The sequence below is a fragment of the Petaurus breviceps genome, unplaced genomic scaffold (genome assembly GCF_028583685.1).
Source record: "Petaurus breviceps papuanus isolate PSGF00001 unplaced genomic scaffold, PetGlider_PUasm1.0 79, whole genome shotgun sequence".
Lineage (NCBI taxonomy): Eukaryota > Metazoa > Chordata > Mammalia > Diprotodontia > Petauridae > Petaurus > Petaurus breviceps.
This window is the reverse complement of record NW_027186523.1, coordinates 32,350,171-32,372,261: the sequence shown is the minus strand read 5'-3', so window position 1 is coordinate 32,372,261 and position 22,091 is coordinate 32,350,171. Positions and strand designations below refer to the sequence as shown.

At 37.6% G+C, this 22,091-nt stretch overlaps 1 protein-coding gene across 1 annotated transcript; it reads right to left on the bottom strand.

Annotated features, from left to right (window-relative positions):
• Positions 1–4,611: 4,611 nt before the first annotated feature.
• On the bottom strand, positions 4,612–17,892 carry LOC138175900 (26S proteasome regulatory subunit 7). The gene is made up of 12 exons (XM_069106556.1): positions 17,736–17,892; positions 16,206–16,243; positions 14,227–14,308; positions 13,666–13,765; positions 12,579–12,710; positions 9,444–9,516; positions 8,799–8,894; positions 7,749–7,913; positions 6,758–6,845; positions 5,177–5,379; positions 4,988–5,084; positions 4,612–4,896 (listed from the first exon to the last, which is right to left on the bottom strand). Exons 1-12 carry the CDS (start codon positions 17,803–17,805, stop codon positions 4,739–4,741), a joined length of 1,302 nt encoding a protein of 433 aa, XP_068962657.1. The 5' UTR covers positions 17,806–17,892; the 3' UTR covers positions 4,612–4,738.
• Positions 17,893–22,091: the final 4,199 nt, after the last annotated feature.

The following is a 22,091-nucleotide window of genomic DNA, read 5'->3' as shown; positions in this document are numbered from 1 at the left end:
TTTTTAATTTCTGTATATTATTTCTATTCTTTGTTTTTAACAGAATTCTGACATGTATATAAAAACTATTGGAGAAAGTCCTGTGTGTATGGAGGGGAGTGAATGTTACTAAAATCAGTTATTTTTGTTTCTTCAAATCTGTTACACCCAAAAATCAGGGTCCCTTTTGGGTAAAATGTTTATGCAGGATCGTGGGATATATTAAAATAACCTATTTTTACAGCAAATGGGATATATTAAAATTACCTATTTTTACAGCAAGTGGGATTTAGGGATTTTACTATAAAGGGGGCTTTATTTTCTTTATTACTTTGATACCCCAAGATATTTAAGTTGTTACTCCTATGGCTTTCCATACTTCATATCATTGTCTTCCAATTTAGAAAGTCATGGATGATTTTTATGTTATTACCCAATTTCTGTTCGAAGAAATTTATTAATGGGTTTGGAGCCTCTCCCCTGCCATTGCAATCTTTTGCTACAATCTGGAGGATTCTTGCAGTAAGGATAGACCTGTGAAAAAAGTAGTCGTCCAATACAGGCTGCCCAAGCTCTACTCCAAGTGAGGTTACAATTGCTGATCTATACAGAAGTATGGGCATGATGACAGTGTATTGACAAAAGCATGTTTGACTTTCAGCAAAGGCTCCAGGTAATTCTCAGTACCAGACAGACACTACCTCTACAGTCTCGCACGTAGCTGGAGGCTTACCACCAATAATTAGCAATTCACATTTATATTGTGCTTACAATTTACAAAGTGCTTTTCCTTCTAACTTGAGGTAGATAATATATTTTCCCCATTTTACAGAAGAGGAAACTGAACCCAGAGGTTTACTGAAGCATTAGTATCATGGAAATGTTCAGCTTGGAAACATCATCTAGATGGGCTCAAACTGCAGCTCTGATACTGTTATCATGGGCAAATCACTTAAGATCTCTTGAACCTCAGTTTCCTCAGCTGAAAAAAAAATGTATATATGACGTGTAGCGTTTCCTTCACTGGGTTGTTGTAAGGATAAAATGATATAGCATCTACAAAGCACTCTGCAGATCTTAAAGTGCCATGTCAGCTATTAAAGTGACTTAACACACCACACAGCTAATTCTGGTGGAACACATCTTTATAGAAGTTTAATACTCACCATAGCATCCAGGCTGCCTCTCAGAGCTCAAGCACACAAGGATGGATATGGTTCCTCTCTGGGTCCTCCTATACGCTACTCATTCCTGCAGACTTTATTCTAAATACCATATCCTGTGTACCTCATTATGTGTATAGCTGCCTCTATAGAAATGAAGAAAAGTGTCTATTTCTATAGGTGATAACTGACATATTTGGCGTGGGGAGTATATTGTCTTCCCAGGTATGTGAACCTAACAATGGATAGGAAGACTGAAAGGAGGCAATAAATTAAATTTGGCCCCAGCGATGGGGGGTTGGGAGGGATTTGTGTCTCTGTGTGTCGTGGGGAAGGGGGGGGCGATATGCGTTGGGCCGGGGGGGGGGGGGGGGGGGGGGGGGGGGGGGTGGGTGATACTTGGTGGGGGGGTGGGGGGGGGGGGGGTTGTGTCTACTTCTGTGTGCCCCTATGTGGGGATGGGATAAAATGTCTGCCCAAGTAAGGGGTGAGACTGTGTGTGTGTGTGTGTGTGTGTCTGCCCCTTTAAAGGTAATAATGCAGTTTCAGTTTTGAAATCACACAAGATTGCACGACATTTGACTATGTCTGCTATAACCAAAACAAAAATGCTCTAGGCCTTTTTAATACCTGTATACTTTCAACAATATACTTAGGAGGAATAGTTGACTTGGTGTGTCTAGATTCCTGCTCATGTAAGCAAGAGCTGAAGACATGAAAGTACTACAAGCTATTTAAAACACAGCAAATTAAAATACAACTGTAATACTGTTTTGAAATACTTCAAGTCAAAACAATAAAAAATTGCTAAAACATTCCGAAACCAGCAATATTTCAAGTAGCCTACCTGCTCAATCATTTCTCAAAGCAGGGTCTACGTTGATTATCCAAATGATTTGGTATAATCTGTACTCATAAAACCACAGGGGAATAAGAATGGCTCGTAACTTCCAATGTACCTTATACTTTATATAAGAAACATTTTGAAAACAGTATATAAAACAAGTTTTTATACACCCATCACATTTTAAAAGGTATTATAGAAAATGTAGTATTTAAAAGAATCTATAGTGACTCTTCTTTTGAAGCAAAATGTAATATTGTATTTTGAATTAACATTCACTGATGTCATGGACTTTGAAATGTTGGTTTTCATACATATTTTTTCAGTGGGATACACCTGTACTATTCTAAGATATTCACCTATGTTGATCTTTTTCCAAACTGCTTCTTCTTGTATATTTACAGGCACTTCCCATTTTTCATTGTAATATGTTCTTAGAAACAGTCCCAGAAAACAGATCACATATTCCCACACAAGAGTTGTTTTTCTTTTAATCAAGTGTAACCTATCTGACCAAAGATTCAGCTTTAATTAAATCTTAGCAATGGCTAGCTGCATGTCACAAAAGCAATGATACAATAAATACAAAATATTACTTGTTAAGCTGTTAACTATTATTTGGTATAAACAACCAACATCTTTTTTTTTTTAAAGCAATCAGGGTTAAGTAACTTGCTCAAGGTTACAAGGCCAGTTATTTCTGGGTGTGGTGCTGAGTATCTGAGGCCGGATTTGATCCAGGTCATCCCAACACTGGAGCCGGTGCTCTTACTCGCTGAGCCACCTGGCTGCCCCTAAGCACTTGGGGTTAAGTAACTTGCTCAAGGTTACACGGCCAGGTGTTTCTGGGTGGGTGCTAAGTGTCTGAGCCCGGGATTCAATCTCCAGGTCGTTCTGACACTGGAGTAGGTGCTCTTACTCGCTGTGCTACCTGGCCGCCCCAACAACCAACTTATCTTAAAATAATCAGTTGCCTCCTTGATATGAGAGGCTGAATTTCTACTTTGTAACTGAAGACAAAAATTCTTCAGACCCTATTTCAACTTTCTTTCCATTACAAGCAAAAGCTTCCTTTATAGTATCTCCAGACTGGAGCTTAAAGCCGACTTTTGCATTTATTACTAGAATCTAACATCATATAGTCATATGTGAAAGTGAAAAGATTGTTGAGAACATGCCCTAATTACAATTAGACTTACTTAAATCAGAACACTACAAGGTTTATCCCATACACTAATTCAGTCATCTGTGATTTTATTTTCAGTTTAATCTGATATTGGTTTACTTTGTTTTACAGTTCAAGAAAGGTATAGGGTAGGAGGAACAACTAGAAGTAGGAAAAAGAAAAGCAGGACCTGTCTGATCCATTTTCTGTGTGAAATATCAAGAATGAAAACTATGGTTGAGCTTCAAATGTCAGTATTTGATACCTTTTGAATTTTTAAAACTATGTATGAAGTAATCTCCTTTTTTACTATTTTTTTCCTTGTGAATTTAAAATAGATTGGACTACTGGCTATCTGTGTTGGTGGTGGTTTTTCCCCCTCCATAGTTTATAGGCTCACAGATTTGGAGCTGAAAGGAACCTCTTTGAAACCCCCCCACCACCCCTCCACCCCATTTCTCAAGAGAAAAAACTAAGGACCAAAAAAGGCTAAGAAACTTGACCAAGTTTAAACAGATCTGAACTTCAAACTCAGGTCCTAAGTAACATACAATTAAAAGACTTGTCCATCTTTTTTTTGTTGCTGAATAAGCTAGTTGCAAAAATTACCTTAAAGTATCTAATTAAAAGCTTTCAGGAGTTTATTTGAAGTGCCAGCAAGCTCTCTAAAATGAATTTTAATTGTTAAATCATAGCATCACAGACCATAAGAGCTGCAAGGGCCATAAAATCCAACTAGATCTTAACAGTAATTCCTTCTACATCCCCAACAAGTGATCATCCCTCTTGTGATCAAGTGATCATTCCCTCTTCCCAAAGACTTTAGGAAAGTTTTAATTTGACAGGAAATTTTTCCTTATATGGAACTGAAATCTAGCTCTAAAGCCTCCATCCAGGAACCAGAGCAGCAGGATGGTTTGGGGGTGGGGGAAGACACTTGATTAACCACAGTACAGTTAGCCCTGGGGAGAACTACAGCTCTGAGCAACAATCTCTCTGGCCAGCGTAGTTGCCGGGTCTGGCACTCAGAGACTCCATCAACCCACATCCCTTGCCAGCTTATTTCTATAGCCAACTGTGGATTACCCCAAGGTGAGTGATACTGTTAGGGATCTTATGCCAGAATGTATTTCATTTTTCTTGTTCTACCTTGTCACTCTAGTCATTCCATGGCCTATCAATACAAATTGTAGTTCTTTGAACATAGTCAAAATGACAAAGAAAACCACTTAATATTAAGTACTCCCCCTTCATGTTAAAAGAAAAAAAAAGTATGTTCAGAGAGAGAAAAACCTTGACATGCTACCAAATGCACAGTGGTTTCTATTTTTATATCCTAGACCTAAAATGGTTGTGGTATCAAAACAGAAAATCTTTTAACAAATCTCTCTGTAAACTGTTTCCCCTTTTATTTTCCTACACAAAGAGCCAGTCTAATAAAATCAAAAACAAAAGAAAAAAACTTTGGAAAAAGTTTATTTGTATATTAAGTACTAATTACGATGGTCTATGTAACTGCGATTTTTCTTTAAAAGAACAAGTTATTCCAACTGAGAAGAAGCAATATGTTTTGGAAATTTCCAATGATTAGTTGTATGTCATGTAACGGGGAGTAGCACTGAATTTGGCGTATGATTTGATGACCTTATTCACAGCTTCCAAGAAATCCTTCTCAGTGGCAATTTTTCGTCGTGCTCTGATTGCAAACATCCCCGCTTCAGTGCAAACACTTCTGATTTCAGCACCTTTCAAATATAAAAGCAACTTTATTCAGATACTGAATAAATGCAAAGTGGACAGAATAAACAAGCAAATAGAGTAAGACTATTCACTCACCAGTGCTATTGGGACACAGCCGGGCTAACAACTCAAATCTTATATCTCTTTCAACACTCATTGAACGAGCATGAATCTTAAAAATATGTGTCCGACCCTAAAAACAGAGAAATAAATATTGCTAAAATCACAGAAATGTTTGGGGAGTGAGGGGGGGGAGTACTTCTAAAGTAAAAATAAATCTCTTACCTCCAGATCGGGTAAGCTAAATTCAATCTTTCTATCCAGTCTTCCAGGCCTCATCAATGCTGGGTCCAAAGTATCAGGTCTGTTGGTGGCCATTAGTACTTTAATATTACCTCGAGGATCAAATCCATCCAGCTGATTGATAAGTTCCAACATGGTCCGTTGCACTTCATTGTCACCCCCAGCTCCATCATCAAAACGAGCACCTAAAAAAGGTGAAAACTATTAGGCTGCATTATTGCAATTAACAGTATTTCATAAAAGGTAGATACTATTCTAAAAATTTATCATGTTTACTTTCTATATTCATCATGCTGGGAAAAGGCATGTAAGAAAAATAGCAATTTATCAACTAAAAATCTTGCAAAGTATGTATCATTTATAGTAAATATATTCCAAAGCTCGTAAATAAATTTAGCCTATTCCTTATTTTAGCTCCATTATTCTTTTCTTCTTCTCAAAAACAGGACTGAGACTTCACAAATTCTAAAGAAATCACTCAAAAGTCAACATGGCACATTATGCTTAATATTCAAATACAGCAATACCTTATTTAAAGGAATAATAGGCCAATTTCTTCCCCCTTTTCCCCTCACTAAAGAACACAGCCAGTTTCAACATAAAGTTCCTATAAATAGTTACATCTGAAATGGCCTGATAAAATTTCCATTAAAAAATTACTTTTATTGTGGGACATCTGAATATATATATATATATATTTATATATAGATAATATTATAGCATGGAAATCCTGTATTATTTTGCTAAATGAATGAACATCTCCAGCACAGTACAGTGGAGTGCTCTAACTCTTCCTTTACTGCTGCTGGTATAAATAAGGGGGTCAAGCTAAATGGTCTTCCAGGTCCCTTCTAGCTCTAAATCTATGATCTTAGGATCTTTGAAAATTTCTAATACAACAGAACACTGTTATGACACAACTCAGAACTGCATAAATCTGGACATTTCCCAGCTTAAGTCAGATGTGGCCCTTCCCCATCACAATAAATAGTTCTCTAAAGCTTTCTAACTTCTATACCTACTATACTAAATTCTACAAGGAATAGAGTAATGGTGTAGCTTTTTAAAATTATTAAGTGAAAAAGTAGCTCAAATCACATGAGCATAGCTATATATACTAGAGTTAAATCACGTCCCCAGAAATGTAACTATATATAAAAAAGTCAAACGTAAATTGTCAGGTGGATATTAGTAAAACTGCACAACACTAGCATTACAGAGAGGTCCCACTGTTAATTTAAGTCATTCTCACCATTAAACAACACTGGAATGGTGCAGTGCATAGTTTACTCATGCAAGTATTAAAGGGCCTCATATAGCTGAAAGAAAAAGGTCCTTCTATTTGCTATTTCAAGAAGCTTATCTAAATACAGTCTATTCTATTTTTGCTTATATAATTCTCTTAAAATATTAGTTTTGACAGAGGTATGAATCTCAAGCATATTAGAGCTGATAAACAAATCAGTATATAGCACAGCTAATATACTATAAAGATTTCTATATTTTTACCATGTAACTTACAAATTCTGACCCCAAAGTAGCTTTCTTAAATGTTATTCATACCTCCAATAGCATCAATTTCATCAAAGAATATAAGGCAGGCCTTTTTGGTTCTGGCCATTTCAAAGAGCTCACGGACCATTCGAGCCCCCTAGTGAAAAAAAGATGATTTGAGACACATAATTCAGAGTCAGCTTAATAAAACCTTAAGCATAACCCAACAAGAACAATGCTTCTATTTTTGCAATGCTACACAAAAAAAATCTATTAAAACTCAGCAACTGCAGCATTCAGCTTCTTTAAGGCTATAACACTCTTTCCAGGATTCATCTACTCATTCACAAAACAATACTATCTTCATAATCATGTCACTCATTAAAGGCAGGCAATACCTCTAAGTCTGAAACAGGTCAGATTAATGTCCCTAAAAAACCCAAACCCTGGCCAAAAGTCTGCTTGTGATATATGATATTTTATAAATAATTCCAATAAACTAAATTCCTGCCTGGCATTCACTGTTATATAATTTTACCTATAGTGATCAGTGATACAAGCTGTTTCCCTTTGCATTATTCTCAAACCCCACCTAACATACAAGTTTCAGAATTCACAGATTCATCATTGCCACACAGACCACTCAAACAACCAATGCTAAAGAACAAAGAAGCCAGGCTATTACATATGGCAGAAGTGTTAACAGTGTATATAAATAGTGATTGCCTAGAGTGAGATATTACTTAGCCCCTTTTCCCTTGTACTTATACTGCATTTCTGGTATGTTTGCTCTAAATACCAGGATCACAGAACGCAGAATCCTTCAACTGGTTCCAAGGGAGCATGTGCTGCTCCAAAATTACTGGAAAGTACCGTTAATTGAAGCAGTGTAGTTTCTGAGCTACTCAACTACACAATGCGATTATTAATCACTGAATAATTGTCTTGTCCCAGGTTCACAGAAGTGATCCAGGGAAATAGTTTTTCCTTTTTTTATACTCCGTATTATCAATCTCCTGCCAGATCTGATGTTGCCTTATTTGTAATAAATTAACTTTACCTCTCCAACATATTTCTGCACAAGTTCAGATCCAATAACTCGGATGAAGCAGGCATCTGTCCTGTTAGCAACAGCACGAGCACAAAGAGTCTTTCCCGTTCCTGGGGGACCAAAAAGAAGCACACCTTTGGGGGGTTCAATTCCAAGGTTAACAAACCTCTCCGGCTGCAAAGACAAAAATTTTATATTAATGCATAAGGGAGAATTTTGTTTATGCTTATTTGAAAACAAAATTTTAAAAACTAACTCTTACATACTTTTTATCTAAATGAGAAATTGTATCTACTCTCTGGCCTCAGATACAAAGAATTATCACATATTATTATGTAATCTATATAACATCACAAAGTTGTTCTCACTGTTCACAAGGTCATGGTGAAAGTAGTTTAAAAACTTATATTTTAACAGAAAAGTTAGTACCTTTTCTCTATTTTAAGTATTTACCATTAAAATAGCCCAGCTTCATATGATGTCCAGTTCTCAAGTTTGTAATTATTTTACTACATCTAACTTTCCATCTTAATTTAGACCCATTTCCTATTTCTATGTTGAGACCAGATACTGGTCTTGCTCCATAATAATCTTTCAATACATCAAAAGGTTAAGTAACATCTTAGTTTTTCACCTTCAAACAAACAATTCCTTTCATTTTTCTTCATATGCCTCAAATTCTCAAAATCTTTAAACCTCCTCCTTGCTTTCATCTGGACCTTATCAACCTTCTTCTCTTCCCTACTTCCAAAGGATATCTGTTTTTTTTAATTGTTTACACTATGAAGAAAGAAATCAAAAAACACCTATGTTAGGGGGTGGCCAGTTAGCACAGTGAGCCCCAGAGTCGGGATGACCTGGAATCGAATCCGGGCTCAGACACTTAGCACCCACCCAGAAACACCTGGCCATGTAACCTTGAGCAAGTTACTTAACCCCAATTGCTTTAAAAAAAAAAATTATATATATATATATATACACACACACATAAAAAAAACACCTATGTTCAATCATCACTTCATATAAAGCAATTTAAAGCTGAACAGAAATACAACTTACATGAAGCAGTGGGGTTTCAACAACTTCTCTTAGCTTCTCAATCTGTTCTTTGCAACCACCAACATCACTGTATGTGACATCAGGTTTTTCTTCCACCTAAAGGGAAAGATACACAATATACTTTAAAATTTCAGTTCTGTGCCCTATCTAAAAACATAGACCCATAACCCAAAAGCAAAACTTTAAGCAAATAAGGACTTTAATAAAAAATGAAAGGTGTTAGGGGCAGCCCTGGAGACAGGAGGACCTGAGTTCAAATCCAGCCTCATACACTTGACACAATTACTAGCCGTGTGACTTTGGGCAAGTCACTTAACCCCAACTGCTCTCCAAAAAAAAAAATGAAAGGTGTAGTCCACTGCCTTGGAACTCCTAAACAATCTAAACTTTATAGTGTTGTTAGGAGTAGGAAAACACATAAACTGATCAATACCTTACAATGCACCCTTCTTTTGGACACTTTGTAAGACTACTAACCCATTTAAAAAAAAAGCTTTTAATATATTTTTACATGTTTTAATACATTAATGTATACATATATATATGAACAGTCTGCCAGTCACAAATTTCAAAGTTTTTCATGATGGATAAAATTATACTTCAAAGAAAATTAGTCTCTTTCTTTTCTACCCCATAGTAACTTACCTGCATCATGGTAACTGTTGGGTCAATCTTGGGAGGCAGGGGAATATGAATTTGATACTTATTTCTGTCCACACTGAGGGGGAAAAACAAAGAGCCTCATTAAGACATCCTCTAGTTGAGACAGAGAGAAAGGTCAGAAAAAGAAGCCAACATGCTCATACTGAGCTATAACATGGTTTGGTAGACTAAACACATATGAAGAAAAGAAGTTTAAGTCAATATTTGTTTAACAGTTCTATGGCCTTAAGCAAGTCAATCAAATCTCCTTTTGACTACTTATTGTGACAATCACAATCCTGACCTTACATACTACATTTGTTATAAGTAATTATGACTGAAATTTTATATTGGAATAGAAATTTTCCAAAAGTTTTCCTAATGAGTAATCCATAAAGACAAAAATAAGCTGATATTTCTTAATATATTTTACTTCTGTATAGCACTTTAAAAACTTTTAATAAGGATTTATCACCTATTATTTCATCTCATCTTTGCAACAACTCTTTAAGAAAATTAAAGTAGAGACAAAAAACAATCAAATGGCCTTCATAAAATCATTCAATTACTTAGTGACAGTGCTGGGACTGGAATTCATTCACATCTAAATCCCATGTCATATGAGCACCAGTCCTTTTATCTTAGTTAGGTCACACTATTTAAGTGGCTTGGTAAACTAAATTACAAATTCTTTATCCTTAAGCTTTGTTCCTATATTGATTCTTTTTTTATATCTAGAGCCATCACTGAGATGTAACTAATCAGCTTGAAGGTAAAGGAATACAAGCAAGTATAGGGATTCAATTGAACAAATACATATTAACTACCTACTGCATGCTACATGGGTATGCAAAGATGAAAAATAGTCCCTGCCTTTGAGCTTCTTACCATTCCAATGGTAAGGTGTGATGGGAAGGAGAATATAGCATGTCTACCATAAAGCATAATGTAAGGTCAAAGGAAAGATCTAGGTAAAGTGCTGTAGGGGGAAAGGAAGGAAATCATTTGAGGGGAAGGGAAATATTAAGTAAATGCCTACTATATGCCAGGCACTGTGCTAAGCAGTTTTCAAATATCTCATTTGATCCTCACGACAACTTTGGGAAATGGGTGCTATTATATGATCCCCATTTTACAACTGAAGAAACTGAGGCAAACAGAAGTCAAATGATGTGCTCAGGGTTACACAGCTAGTGTCTAGGTCCAAGTTTGAGCTTGTGTCTGTGACTCGAGGGCCAGAGCTCAATCCCTTGCACCAACTAGCTGTCTCATAAGGAGGATAAAGGAAGGGTCTTGGAAGATACAGGACCTGAGCCAGAATTTGAAAGAAGAGAAGGATTTCAAGAAGCAGAAACAAGTGTGTTTATTGTTGGCATGGGATATAGTGCACACAAATACAATATGAAAATAGAATGTACAGAACAAAACTGAGGAAAATTTCCAGTTTGGCTGGACAAAGGTACATGAAGGAGAGTAGTATACAATATGGCTAGGAAGGTAGGGTAGATTCAGAATATAAAGATCTTCTATGCCTGGTTAAAAAATCTGTATTTTATAGAGGCAATAGTCATTAAAGGCTTTTCAGCAAGGACATGATATGGTTAGCCCTGTGTTTATCTTGGAAAAATGACACTGTGGAGGAAGAATCAGATTTAGCAACTGATTGGATGTAGGAGGTGTAAAGAATAAGAAAGAATCAAATCTTATTCTGATGTTTTGAGTCTGGGTGATGGGAGTATCAGCAATAGAAAATAGCAAAGTAGGGAAGAAAAGCTGGGAGATAAGTTCAATTTGTTTGGGGTTTTTTTGTTTTGCTTTTTGGAGAGGGGAAGGCAGGGCAATTGGAGTTAAGTGACTTGCCCAAGGTCACACGGCTAGTAAGTGTTAAGTGTCTGAGTCTGGATTTGAACTCAAGTCCTCCTGACTCCAGGGCTGGTGCTCTACTCACTGAGCCACCAAGACGCCCCATGAGTTCAGTTTTAAGCAGGTCAAATTTCAGATGCCACCAAGACATGTACGCAAAATGTCCAACAGCTAAAGATGTAGCACTCAAAGGAAATATTAGAGTTGGATGTGCCGATTCAGAAGCCACCTTTGTAAGAGTGAGTAGGTATAGAGAAAAGAGATGTGGAGTCTTTAGACACTACCCGATGAGAGGGCAAAAAACCTACAAACCACCAAAGAAAATAGATCAGAATGGAAGAAGAACCAGGAGAGAGTAAACTTTTTAAAGTCAAGGGGCTAGTTAAGGGTGTCAAATGCTACAAGATCAAAGAAGATAAGCACTGAGAAAATGTCATTTGATTTGGCAATTAAAAGGCACTGCTCCACTGGAGTAATGAAGTCATTGTGCTGATCACAGTTGTCAAAGCTTTCAAAGTAGTTTGTTTTTACAGTATTGGTGTTACTATATAAATTGTTCTCCTGGTTATGATCATTTCATTCTTCAGCAGTTTATAAAAGTTCTCAAAATTGTTCACTTTTATAATACTAATGTTATAGTATAAATTGTTCAATGATGAAACATGTAATCTACTACAGAGAGGTAATGGGATTAGGGTGCAGAATATAAACACACACATGTATATGTATATATGTATTTCTCTACACAATCATCAGAAATTTGTTTTGTTTGTAACTTATGTTACAAGAAATCTGTTTTTCTTTTATCTTCCCAATCGAGTGAGGAATGGGAAAGAAAGAAAATATATATTTTTTTTTAAATACAGTTGGAGAGGTGTTTCCACAGACCTGGAATGCCATGTGCACTTTCAGATATGGTCACTGTATGATTAGTTTTGCTTAATCATTTGTCATGAGAGACCTCTCATGAAGTAGAGGTGATCTGTAAATGTTTGCAACGTAAAAAACAATAACACAAATTATTTAAAGAAAAGGTCACTAGTGACCTTAGAACAGTCTCAGCAGAAAGGTGGGGACCTACAGCAGACTGTAGGGGTTTAAGGCATTTGTGGTGAAGAAGCAGAAGCAGCAAGGGAAGGGGGAGAGCCAACTGCAGTACTTCACTGATAATAATACTTGGTGTACAGTGGCCTTGAATAAATTCATTCCAAATAAAGTATGCACTGTGTCACAGTATCTGCAGTGAAAGAAGAGGACAGCACACAGACATCTTACCCAACTCTCATTCCTTCTTCAATGTCAGTAGGTGCTACCTGATCACTGAGATCCACCACAAACTTGGCAAACTGCTTCACATTGATAATGTATTTTGGGTCCTCTGAATCGGCATTGATTATCTTTGTACACCTAGCACAGAAATACTTATGATTAGGAGTGAGGAAAGGATACCATACTATAACAAGGATACTCAATTCTTTACTGTGGACATACCATACAAGAGTAAATTGAGACCTGAAGGTGCAACTACTGCTCAAGGTAAAGTTACTGAAAACTAAAATTATAGAGTTAAATAAAGCAAATAAGATCAAAGGAATCATTTTCTCAAGATACCTCATTACAAACAATGTGAAACACAAGGTTGCATATCCTATTGGCCCCAGTTCTAACAGCCTGAAATATCTCAAGGTGCTTTATGTATTGTATGTTACTTGGGCCTTGCAGCAACTCTGGAAGTAGGTGTTCCAGTTACTATTATCTCAATTTACAGATGAAGTTAATATCAGAGAGGCTAAGTGATGTGTCCACTATCATACAGACAGTATCAGAGGTGGAACTGAAATCCAGGTGTGCCTCTCTCCAAGGCCTACACTCCTCTCTACACGAGGCTGACAATGCCTCTCCTCATGTCACACTGCTGCTCTTTGTAACAGAAGAAATGATTATATGTACATATTTACAATAATGAATAAAGTATATGCTATATTCCCATGATTCCTTATACCCAGAGAAGATGGCAAAAATAAACACAAACTTTAAAAAACAAAAGACATCGTATAGAAAAAAACAACCACTTTAACTAGTTCTCTTGACTAACAAATCAGAAAAATAATTTTTCTCTTCTATTTTACTAAAGTTTCACTGTATAAAGTTTCTAAAGACTGCTAACTCACACAGAAAACAATTCCTTTGTTCAACAATTCCCAAGGGTCAATTCCAAAGAATTTTGTAGAAATCTTAATCAAGAATTAGAATGAGAAACTCTTAATAGACACTAATGTTATGTGTCAGAGACTTTGTGAAGTCTAATAGATTTATCTTCAGACAAAATTAGTCAGAAACACATCAAGAGTGCCATCAATACCTTGCAACCTGTAGTGGCTGTTCACTCTGAAGGGTCTGTTTATCTGCAGCCAAATCCCAAAGAGCTGGGGGAGCCAGACCAGTGTCTGACTCTTTAATGCCTAAAAACCAAATATTAAAGTCATTAAAAAGTGTTATATAAACCTGCTCTGAAACAAGTATCAATCCATATTTTAAGAGTCAAATTTAAAATTTGCAATTGCAATATTTATTACATTTCAAATAACTTAAAACAATTTCACAATAAGATAAATTCCATGAAATAAAAATATTTCCAATAATCTATTTATTATAATAAAACCAGGATTCATCTAATGAAGTCTACCAAACTAGGTTTTGGTCTAGAAAATGCCTATCTTAAGGAAAGTAGCTGTATCATAAATACATAAGCATTGTAAATAGTTATATAAGACACAGAAATAGACTGCTACTTAAATAAAATGAAACTCAATTTGTTCAAAAAAAAACCCCAAGAATCCAAAAAATACACATTTAATGAAAGCAAATCCTGAGTTCAAATTATTACTCACACATCATTTCTGAAGAATGGGAAAAAACGTACCAGTGAGCTCATTGATTTTCTTAAGAAGTTGCTGGATATCATCTTCCACCTGTTTGATCTGTCTAGAGTAAGTGCTCTGTCCCTGGAAGAGAAAAGTAATTCTAATTAGTCCAAACAACTATAACTTATAAACTATAGCTAAAAACCCAATTTAGGGCAGAGCAGGTCTATGATTGTATTATTTCTTACTGCCTCCAAGGTTATAAGAAAGACAATATAATATCTATGCCATTTTCACACTATTCCCTCCAACTACAAACACAGTCAAATCCTGTATGACTCAAGGTTATAAGCAAAAGCTATGCCTGGCATCATCAAAAGCCCTAAACACCTCAACAAATGCAAACTAGGCAAAGATTCACAACATATGGTAAAAGGTTATATTTTTCACTCATCTCTATATTATTAATGTAGAAATCAACATCTGCTATGTAAATTATTTCAAATTCCATTAAATGCAGAAATACATAGCTTTAATTATATATATAGTAGGAAGTAATCTGTGTAATAATTTATACAGAAAGACAATAATTTCTTATTCTGAGCTACTTACAAAATCTCAATATTTTACTGTTGTGATATGATTGGCATCCAACTCATAAATCTATGCAATATTCATATCCTCTTCTTTCCCAAACCCCCACACTTCCAGGAAGGCCTAAAGGGCAAATGGTATGGCAACCCAAAGGCATGGTTAATTCCCATATTAAAAAGTGTATTCTCAGGCAATGAGATTAACTACGGTTAAGGATTAAGTTAAAGATTAGTTCCAACACGGAAATCAACAACATTTTTAGTTTTCATATAAGAATATAAAAATTGCCACATCATATATACATGGCTCATCTAGTCAAATGGTTATCAAAGTATGAACTGAAGACCGATAGGAATCCCTAAGACCCCTTTAAGAGATCTACAAAATCAAAATTACACCTATGAGCCATCACTGAGCCTATACAAACAACCTTTCTAGCTTGATAAGCCCTGACAAAGCTTGCATTCTGCTGGCATAGGTTTCAAAGAACCAATGTTATTTTACAACAAGCATGAGAGTATGACTTTAGTGAGATCTAGTTAATTTACAAAGGTACTAATTAAAACTAATCTTGGAATTGATGCCTAGAAGATCAACTCTATAATTTTCTATGTATAAATAAATATTAATTCCCTAGATTTTGTTTACTATCTTAAAGCCTTTTTAATCTCCCTGATAACATTGTGCCTCAAATGTTTGATGCAGAATTCTGGCAAAGACTTTTTGGAAACTGATGTTACATCAACTTGAATACAATTTCTCCTGGTAAATATTGTATCTTCCTTTCGATAAAGATCATGCCACTTCTCCAAGATTATTTTGGAGTGAGAATTCAGTAATCATACCCTTTATTAAAGAGCCCATCTCTTTTTTTATTCTTTGTTACAAAGGATGACTCACTGAGAGGGAGAAAAATACATGTGGAAGGGAGATGATGACAAAAGATACCAACAACCACCTTTTAAGAGTTTGTCCAACACGAAAGTCTCCAGGACAGCATCTGGAAACCTTTTCCTCATCGTTAATTTAGTGAAGTAAGTAATGGTAAGAAATGTTTGGCCAGAATGCAAATGGGACAAGAAATCTGTTCTTCTAGGAAAAAATCTATTATTCTGATAAGCTTAATCTATTAAAATGGTTAAGATTTGACTTGACATTTTTCAATTTTTCTTTTAAAAATAGCACAGCCTTGGATATAATAGACAAAGAATACATTCAATGAAATTATTTTCAAGACTTGCCCTGAGGTACCTATAAGTTTACTTTCATTCATTCTCAGAGAAAATATCAAAAAATCATTAATACTTTCAAACACAAAACTGAAAAGTTAATTTCCTTTCCCTATTATACACATGCTAATTTTGCTTACTGAGGAACATTATCATATTACAATTCTGGGTTACATTCAATATTCCCACATTTTGCAGTAATACAAATAACTTACATAAGTTTTCAACAAGGCAATATCACCCTCATCCAGTGCTGAAAGGACAGAGACAATACGTTAGCTTTAAGATCAAAAAAACAATAGTTATGACTTTTTATTTTTTAACAGACACCTCAAGAAAATCCTTGGAATTTTACTGGAAATTTCATGAAATAACTAGATACAATAGATCTAAGGATAATTTTTCACTTTAAATATCATCCACATACATAAAACAATGATTATAGTTATCGTTAAGGTACTGAACCCAAAGAGTAAAAAATTGCAAGTTGGCTGATCAATTCCGGGACACAAGTCTCTATGACAAAGTTTTCCAATAGGTATCCTGAAAACTCCTTGGGGTCTCAGATTCAGAAGATGCTTCCAAGAAGAGAAAGCAGGAAAAACCTAAATAGGGGCTGAAAGAAGCACTCCTTCTTTTAAAGGGTGTTAGGACTTTTAGGTATTTAAAGGTATGAGAGATAAGGCCAGGTGGAAGATAGGAACACATATGAGAAACACAGTTTGACTATGAGGTATAAGTGCAGCAGAAACATTTTAATCAAAATAAAAACCTGGAAAAGACAAAATAAGGAAACTATTACTGCAACTGGTTATTATGCCCAAGGCAAGAGAGATCAAAAATCATTCTTGATTATATGATACTTCATAATCTGCTAAAAGAAAAAAAAAGTACCCCAGTTCTACCATTTGGTGTGAGGCACTGGGCAAGTTCTTTAACCTCTGGGAGCTTGCTTTCCTCATGTGTAAAATTCCTAGATTTGGGGAAGAGTGAGGGGGTTGGTAGTAAGGGGAGTTTTAAGGTCCCTTTCATATCTAAATTGCAGGATCCTAGCCAGACAACATATAATTTTGACAAGAAAAGATAGCACAAAGCAAATGGGAAAGAAACTAGAAATTCTCCAAACGCTTCCAAGAAAAATGATCTTTTTTAATGCTTTAGGGAACACTTATTGTGGTGATAATGAAAAGAGATGGGACCTCAACTAAGAACAGATTTCCGAGAAAACTCTCTTGACCCCTACACCCCGCTCCAGCAATAACATTTTTATCCCATAGCACTACCCCCCCCCCCCCCCCCGCCCCAACACCCCTGGGGCTCAAACACCCCCGGGCCCGGGTCATCCCCCACCCCACCCCCCCCCCACCCCCGCCCCACAGCGAGGGTAGGGAGAGTGGTAATTGCCCTCCTCCGTCCCCCCCCCCACTTCGTAACAGGGCTCGGCGCCTGGTAGTCGCTCAATCCATGTCTGCTGAATAGATGTGAATTAATGATGATCCCGGAGGTGGAAGGGACCTCAGAGGTCCCCCTCCCTGAGAGAGGGGGTGGGCAGGGCCCCTCCCGGAGGGCCAGGGAGGGAGGCGGGGGGAGGCAGAGCGGAGGCAGCGGGGGCCGTGGCCTGGGCCCCAAACGCCCCGAGCTCCCTCTCTTCTTCTGTCCCTTCCCCTCCCCCGGCCGACCGGCGACAGAACCCTCCCACCCCCCGCTTTCCTTTCACCCTGCCCGCGCTGCTCCACTCCGCTGACCTCGGATAGGCTTATCATCCTTCTCCTCCTCTTTGGTTTTCCGCTGATCGGCACCTAGGTAATCCGGCATTTTGGGACTCGCAGCTACCTCGGTTCCTAGGAGCGATTACACAGCAGCTTCCGCCTACTTCCGGAGGTCCTACCCCATTTCCGGTCCCCCTGTGGAACAGCTGCCGCAACTCATCCTCCCGGCTCACTGCTGCGGCCGGGCCCTGGCGCTTTGCAGGGCTTTAGGGGAGAAGTCAGAGCAGGCTCGGCCCGAGTTGGCCTCCTGCCCTTGTGATTTCCTGGAGGCCTCCCCTTCTCTCCGTCTGGGGCTGATCGGCCGTCGTCCCAGCGGCCTTAGTCCCAGGCGTGGTGTTAACAACAGAAGCTCTTTTTGACCCCATCCCAGAAAAACCTTCCTAATGCTCCGAGCTGCCCCACAGGGCCATCCCTATAGATAGTGAGCTCCCCGTCACTGCAGATCTTCAAGGAAAGACCGGATGGCCATTTGTCGTCAATCAGCTAGCATTTATTAAGCTACTACTGTGTACCAGGCACTGTGTTAAACATAAAGAAAGGGGAGAAAAAACCGTCCTTAGCGCAGTCTGATGGGGGGCGGGGGGGAGGGAGGGGAGATAAAGAAGTCAATCAACAAAGATTTACTAAGTAGGACATATACATATAAAAATGAAACATTTCCTGCCCTCAAGGAACTGAAGTTCTAAGCAGGATTTTTATTCATATGCCAGAGAGCCAGAAGTCATTTGAAGTCCCTTCCAGCTCTGACAGTCAATGAATTTAAACGGCAGCCTATATAAGCAATGCGAGGCCGCTAGGTGGCACTGTGGCTGGAGCATGGGTCTGAAGTCAGGGAGACTCACATGGCCTCTGAAACTGACTAGCTGTGTGACCCTGGACAAGTCACTTAACCCCGATGGCCTGTTTCCTCATCTGTAAAATGAGCTGGAGTAACAAAAAAAAACCAAATGGGGTCACAAGGAGTTGAACAGGGCTGAACAACAGGGGCAATGTGGCCCTCCAGTTAAATACTTCTCTTGAGATTCATCCACTATGCAAAGCTCCGTCAGAGCAGGAGGTTATGTTCAAGTAGAGCCTAAACTACTACATATAACTCTAATAATCTGTAATTTTATATATAACTATAATAATCCATAATTCAATTCAACTAGCTTAAGTTTCCTCATATGTAAAATGAGAATATTAATAGCACCTACCTCCCAGAGGAGTCAAATGAGATAATAATTGTAAAGTGCCTGACAAATAGTAAGCACAATTTAAGCGGCAGTTATTATTAATTATTAATATATAAGCTTTTATTATGCATAGCTACATACAAGTCACTGTTCTAGCTACCTCAGATACAAAGACAAAAAGTAAAGTAATCCCTGCCTTCAAAGAAAAGCCTTCAAGCTAAAGAGGGATGACCACTTGTCAGGGATGTAGTGGAAAGGATATTTGTTGAGGTAGTATTTGGCTGGCCTCCCAATGACTGCCCGACTCAGAGATTCTGTGATACTTGATACTGGTTCTGGTTCTGTTGTAGACAGTGAAAAAGATTTTTTTTTAATTAAGGGCCTTTAAACAATCTCCCAGAAAGCCCAACTATATGTTAATCACTGTCAGGTTCTGGGAAAGACAAAAACTTGGAAAAGATGATTCCTGTTCTCATAGACCAAGTTAACAATCTAGGGATGAGTTAATTAATAGATAATTATAATACATATCACCTGATAAGTGGATTTAGGAAGAAGGAGGAGGGGCTACTTCAAGTGAAATAGGGGGAAAGAAAAAAGAAGAGCATTATTAATAGGACTCTCAAAAGATTTCAACAGAATTTGTACTGTTTTAAAGAAGGGGTGGCAGGGATTCAACCTCTTCACAAGGGAAAGAAGTATACTCCAGGCAAAAGGAACAACACAACTAAAAGCAAGGAGTGGAGAAACTACTGGGGGGGGGGGTTGGGGAGTAACTAGTATTTGCCTACAAACTAATGTATCCTAAAGAGAATAAGATGAGGCTAGAAAGATCAAGTGGTACCAGATTGGAGGGTCTTTAATGTCAAGTCAGCAAAAATTTTTACTATATGCCAGGCCCTGTGTTAAATGCTAAAGAAAGGCAAAAACAGGACCTGAGGAAACAGTATGCTAACAAGGCATAATATACACAGGACAAAATGGAAATGATGCACTAGAATTAAGGGAGATTAGAAAAACCTTGCAGATGAGGGGATTTAAACTGAGACTTAAGGGAGCCAGGAATCGGAGATAATGGAGAAGAGAATTCCAGGTAAGGCAACAGTCTGGGAAAATCCCTAGAGTTGGGATTATCTCAGGGGTGGGGAACCTGGGCCTTGAGCCACACGTGGCCCTCTAGGTCCTCAAGTGTGGTCCTTTGAATCCAAACTTCATAGTATTTGTTCTGTTCTGTCCAAATTCTGTCCACAGGTTCCCCACCTCTGATAGTGCAATAAATAGCAAGAAGCCAGCATCACTGCCTAAAAAAATGCATAGAAAGGGATAAAGTGTAGCTTAAAAAAAAAAAAACCTAGAAAGGAGCCAGATTATAAATGGCATTTAAAAGCCAAATAAGATTTTATATTTGGTCCTGGAGGGAATAAGGAGCTATTGGAGTTTTTTGAATAGGGAGAAGAGATGGGCAATCCTACACTTTAGGAAGATTGATTTGACATCTGGGTGAAAGATGAACTGGAGTGGAGAGAGACTGGAGTTGAAGAGGCCAACCAGAAGGATAATGCAATATTATCAAATATCAATTGTTATAGTCAGGTGTGAAAAAAATAGGTAAAATATTTGTATAAAATATATTGTTATATATATACAAATATTTGTGTGTATATATATATATAGGGGAAAACATCTTCTCTCCAGAAGAAACAACCTTAGAGCTCAAAGGAACAGAATTATAAGCTTGTGTAGAGACCCTTGTGTGGTTTATCCTTTGTTCTCTAAGAGGACTGTGACATCAGGGAGACAATGACATGACTTGAGTGAGGGAGGGCTATACAAAGTCACCAGCCTCACTTTTTCTTCCAGAGACATCTGGGTCCAGTGGCCAGAGATAGATCAGGAAGACCAGAGATGGCCCAGGAGGCAGTGTGAGACCTTGGCCCTTTTAAACTAAAGTCTTTTCAATTTCTGACTTTGAGTGAAGCAACACCCATTCAGTGAATAGGCCTCTTTAAGAAGTGAGTCAAGGGATGGCCCAAAATATAATATAACCATTAAGTAGTGCTTGGGCAGGAACCTGCTGTTATCCAATCCTTGAGATCCAGAGTGAACTTGGTTTAAAGCTTGGAAATAAAGACCCTTAGGCAATCTAGGACAGGTTAAGTCTTAATGATTTCTCTCTGTAAGGAAGTATTTACTATCTTAGAGAACTCTTGCCTCACCAGGATATTCTAATGAGATTAACTTCACTACCTAGAAAACATCCTCACTGGAACAAACCTGAGACCTTAAAGTTAAAACAATCTTTCCAAAACCATCTGATATCACATCCCTATTAGCCTCACAAAGAAGTAGACAGGTTCCCTTTGCCTCTGGTAATGTCACCCTAAGACTGTGTAAAACCCCAATATGCATGTGTGTGCTCAAGTGTGTGTGTCTGTGTCTGTGTGTCTCTCCTTTTGTTCTATGACTGGCTATCCATCTGGCAACTGCCCATCAGTTAATGCTAATTAAATTTTTAATCTTCTAGCCTTGCCTCCAGACTTATTGACTTCAGTTGAATGGACTAAGGTGGGAGGAATCAATGTCCAAAAGGATCTTAGGATCACTGGGTTGAGGAACTCCCCAACACAAGTTATAGTTTGAACTTTACTTTGTAGACCGTAGTAGCTGCTAAAGAGGCTTACTATGGTAAAAGCAAGTTCATCGAATTGAAGGGGATAGAATCCATGTTGCAGAAGAATTTGTTAATTCAATAGATTTAGCCTTATACTATGTACTAGGTGCTGTGATGGGTGCTCCGGATAGAAACAGGTATAAGATGTATTCACTGCCCTCTAGGATAATCTAGTGGCAGAAGAGAAAAAAAAAATATATATATATATAAGTAACTACAATACAAGATTATATATGACACATTTCCCTTGCCTAGGGATATATTAATATCCTCTCTTACCTTCCATAACTTCACACTGAAGCAAAGTTGTGTCTCTGTTCCCTCTAAAGGGCTCTCAGAACCTCTTCCTGAATCTCTACCCACTCCCATCATAAACCACATCAGAAAATATTTTCTTTATTTATATTTGGAGACAGGATAGTAATTATTGGGGGAGGGCAGGAAGGAAGGGAATACCAGATCAGAAGCTAATCCACATAAACCAAA

What these genes read in the sequence shown, in the direction of transcription:
- LOC138175900 (XM_069106556.1), bottom strand. Translation starts at nt 17,805, where the DNA reads ATGCCGGATTACCTAGGTGCCGATCAGCGGAAAACCAAAGAGGAGGAG. An exon ending in TTGAAACCCCACTGCTTCAT is followed by an intron (nt 7,914 to 8,798) that starts GTAAGTTGTATT and finishes TTGTCTTTGCAG; the next exon opens with CCGGAGAGGTTTGTTAACCT. An exon ending in TTAGCTTACCCGATCTGGAG is followed by an intron (nt 5,085 to 5,176) that starts GTAAGAGATTTA and finishes CTCTGTTTTTAG; the next exon opens with GGTCGGACACATATTTTTAA.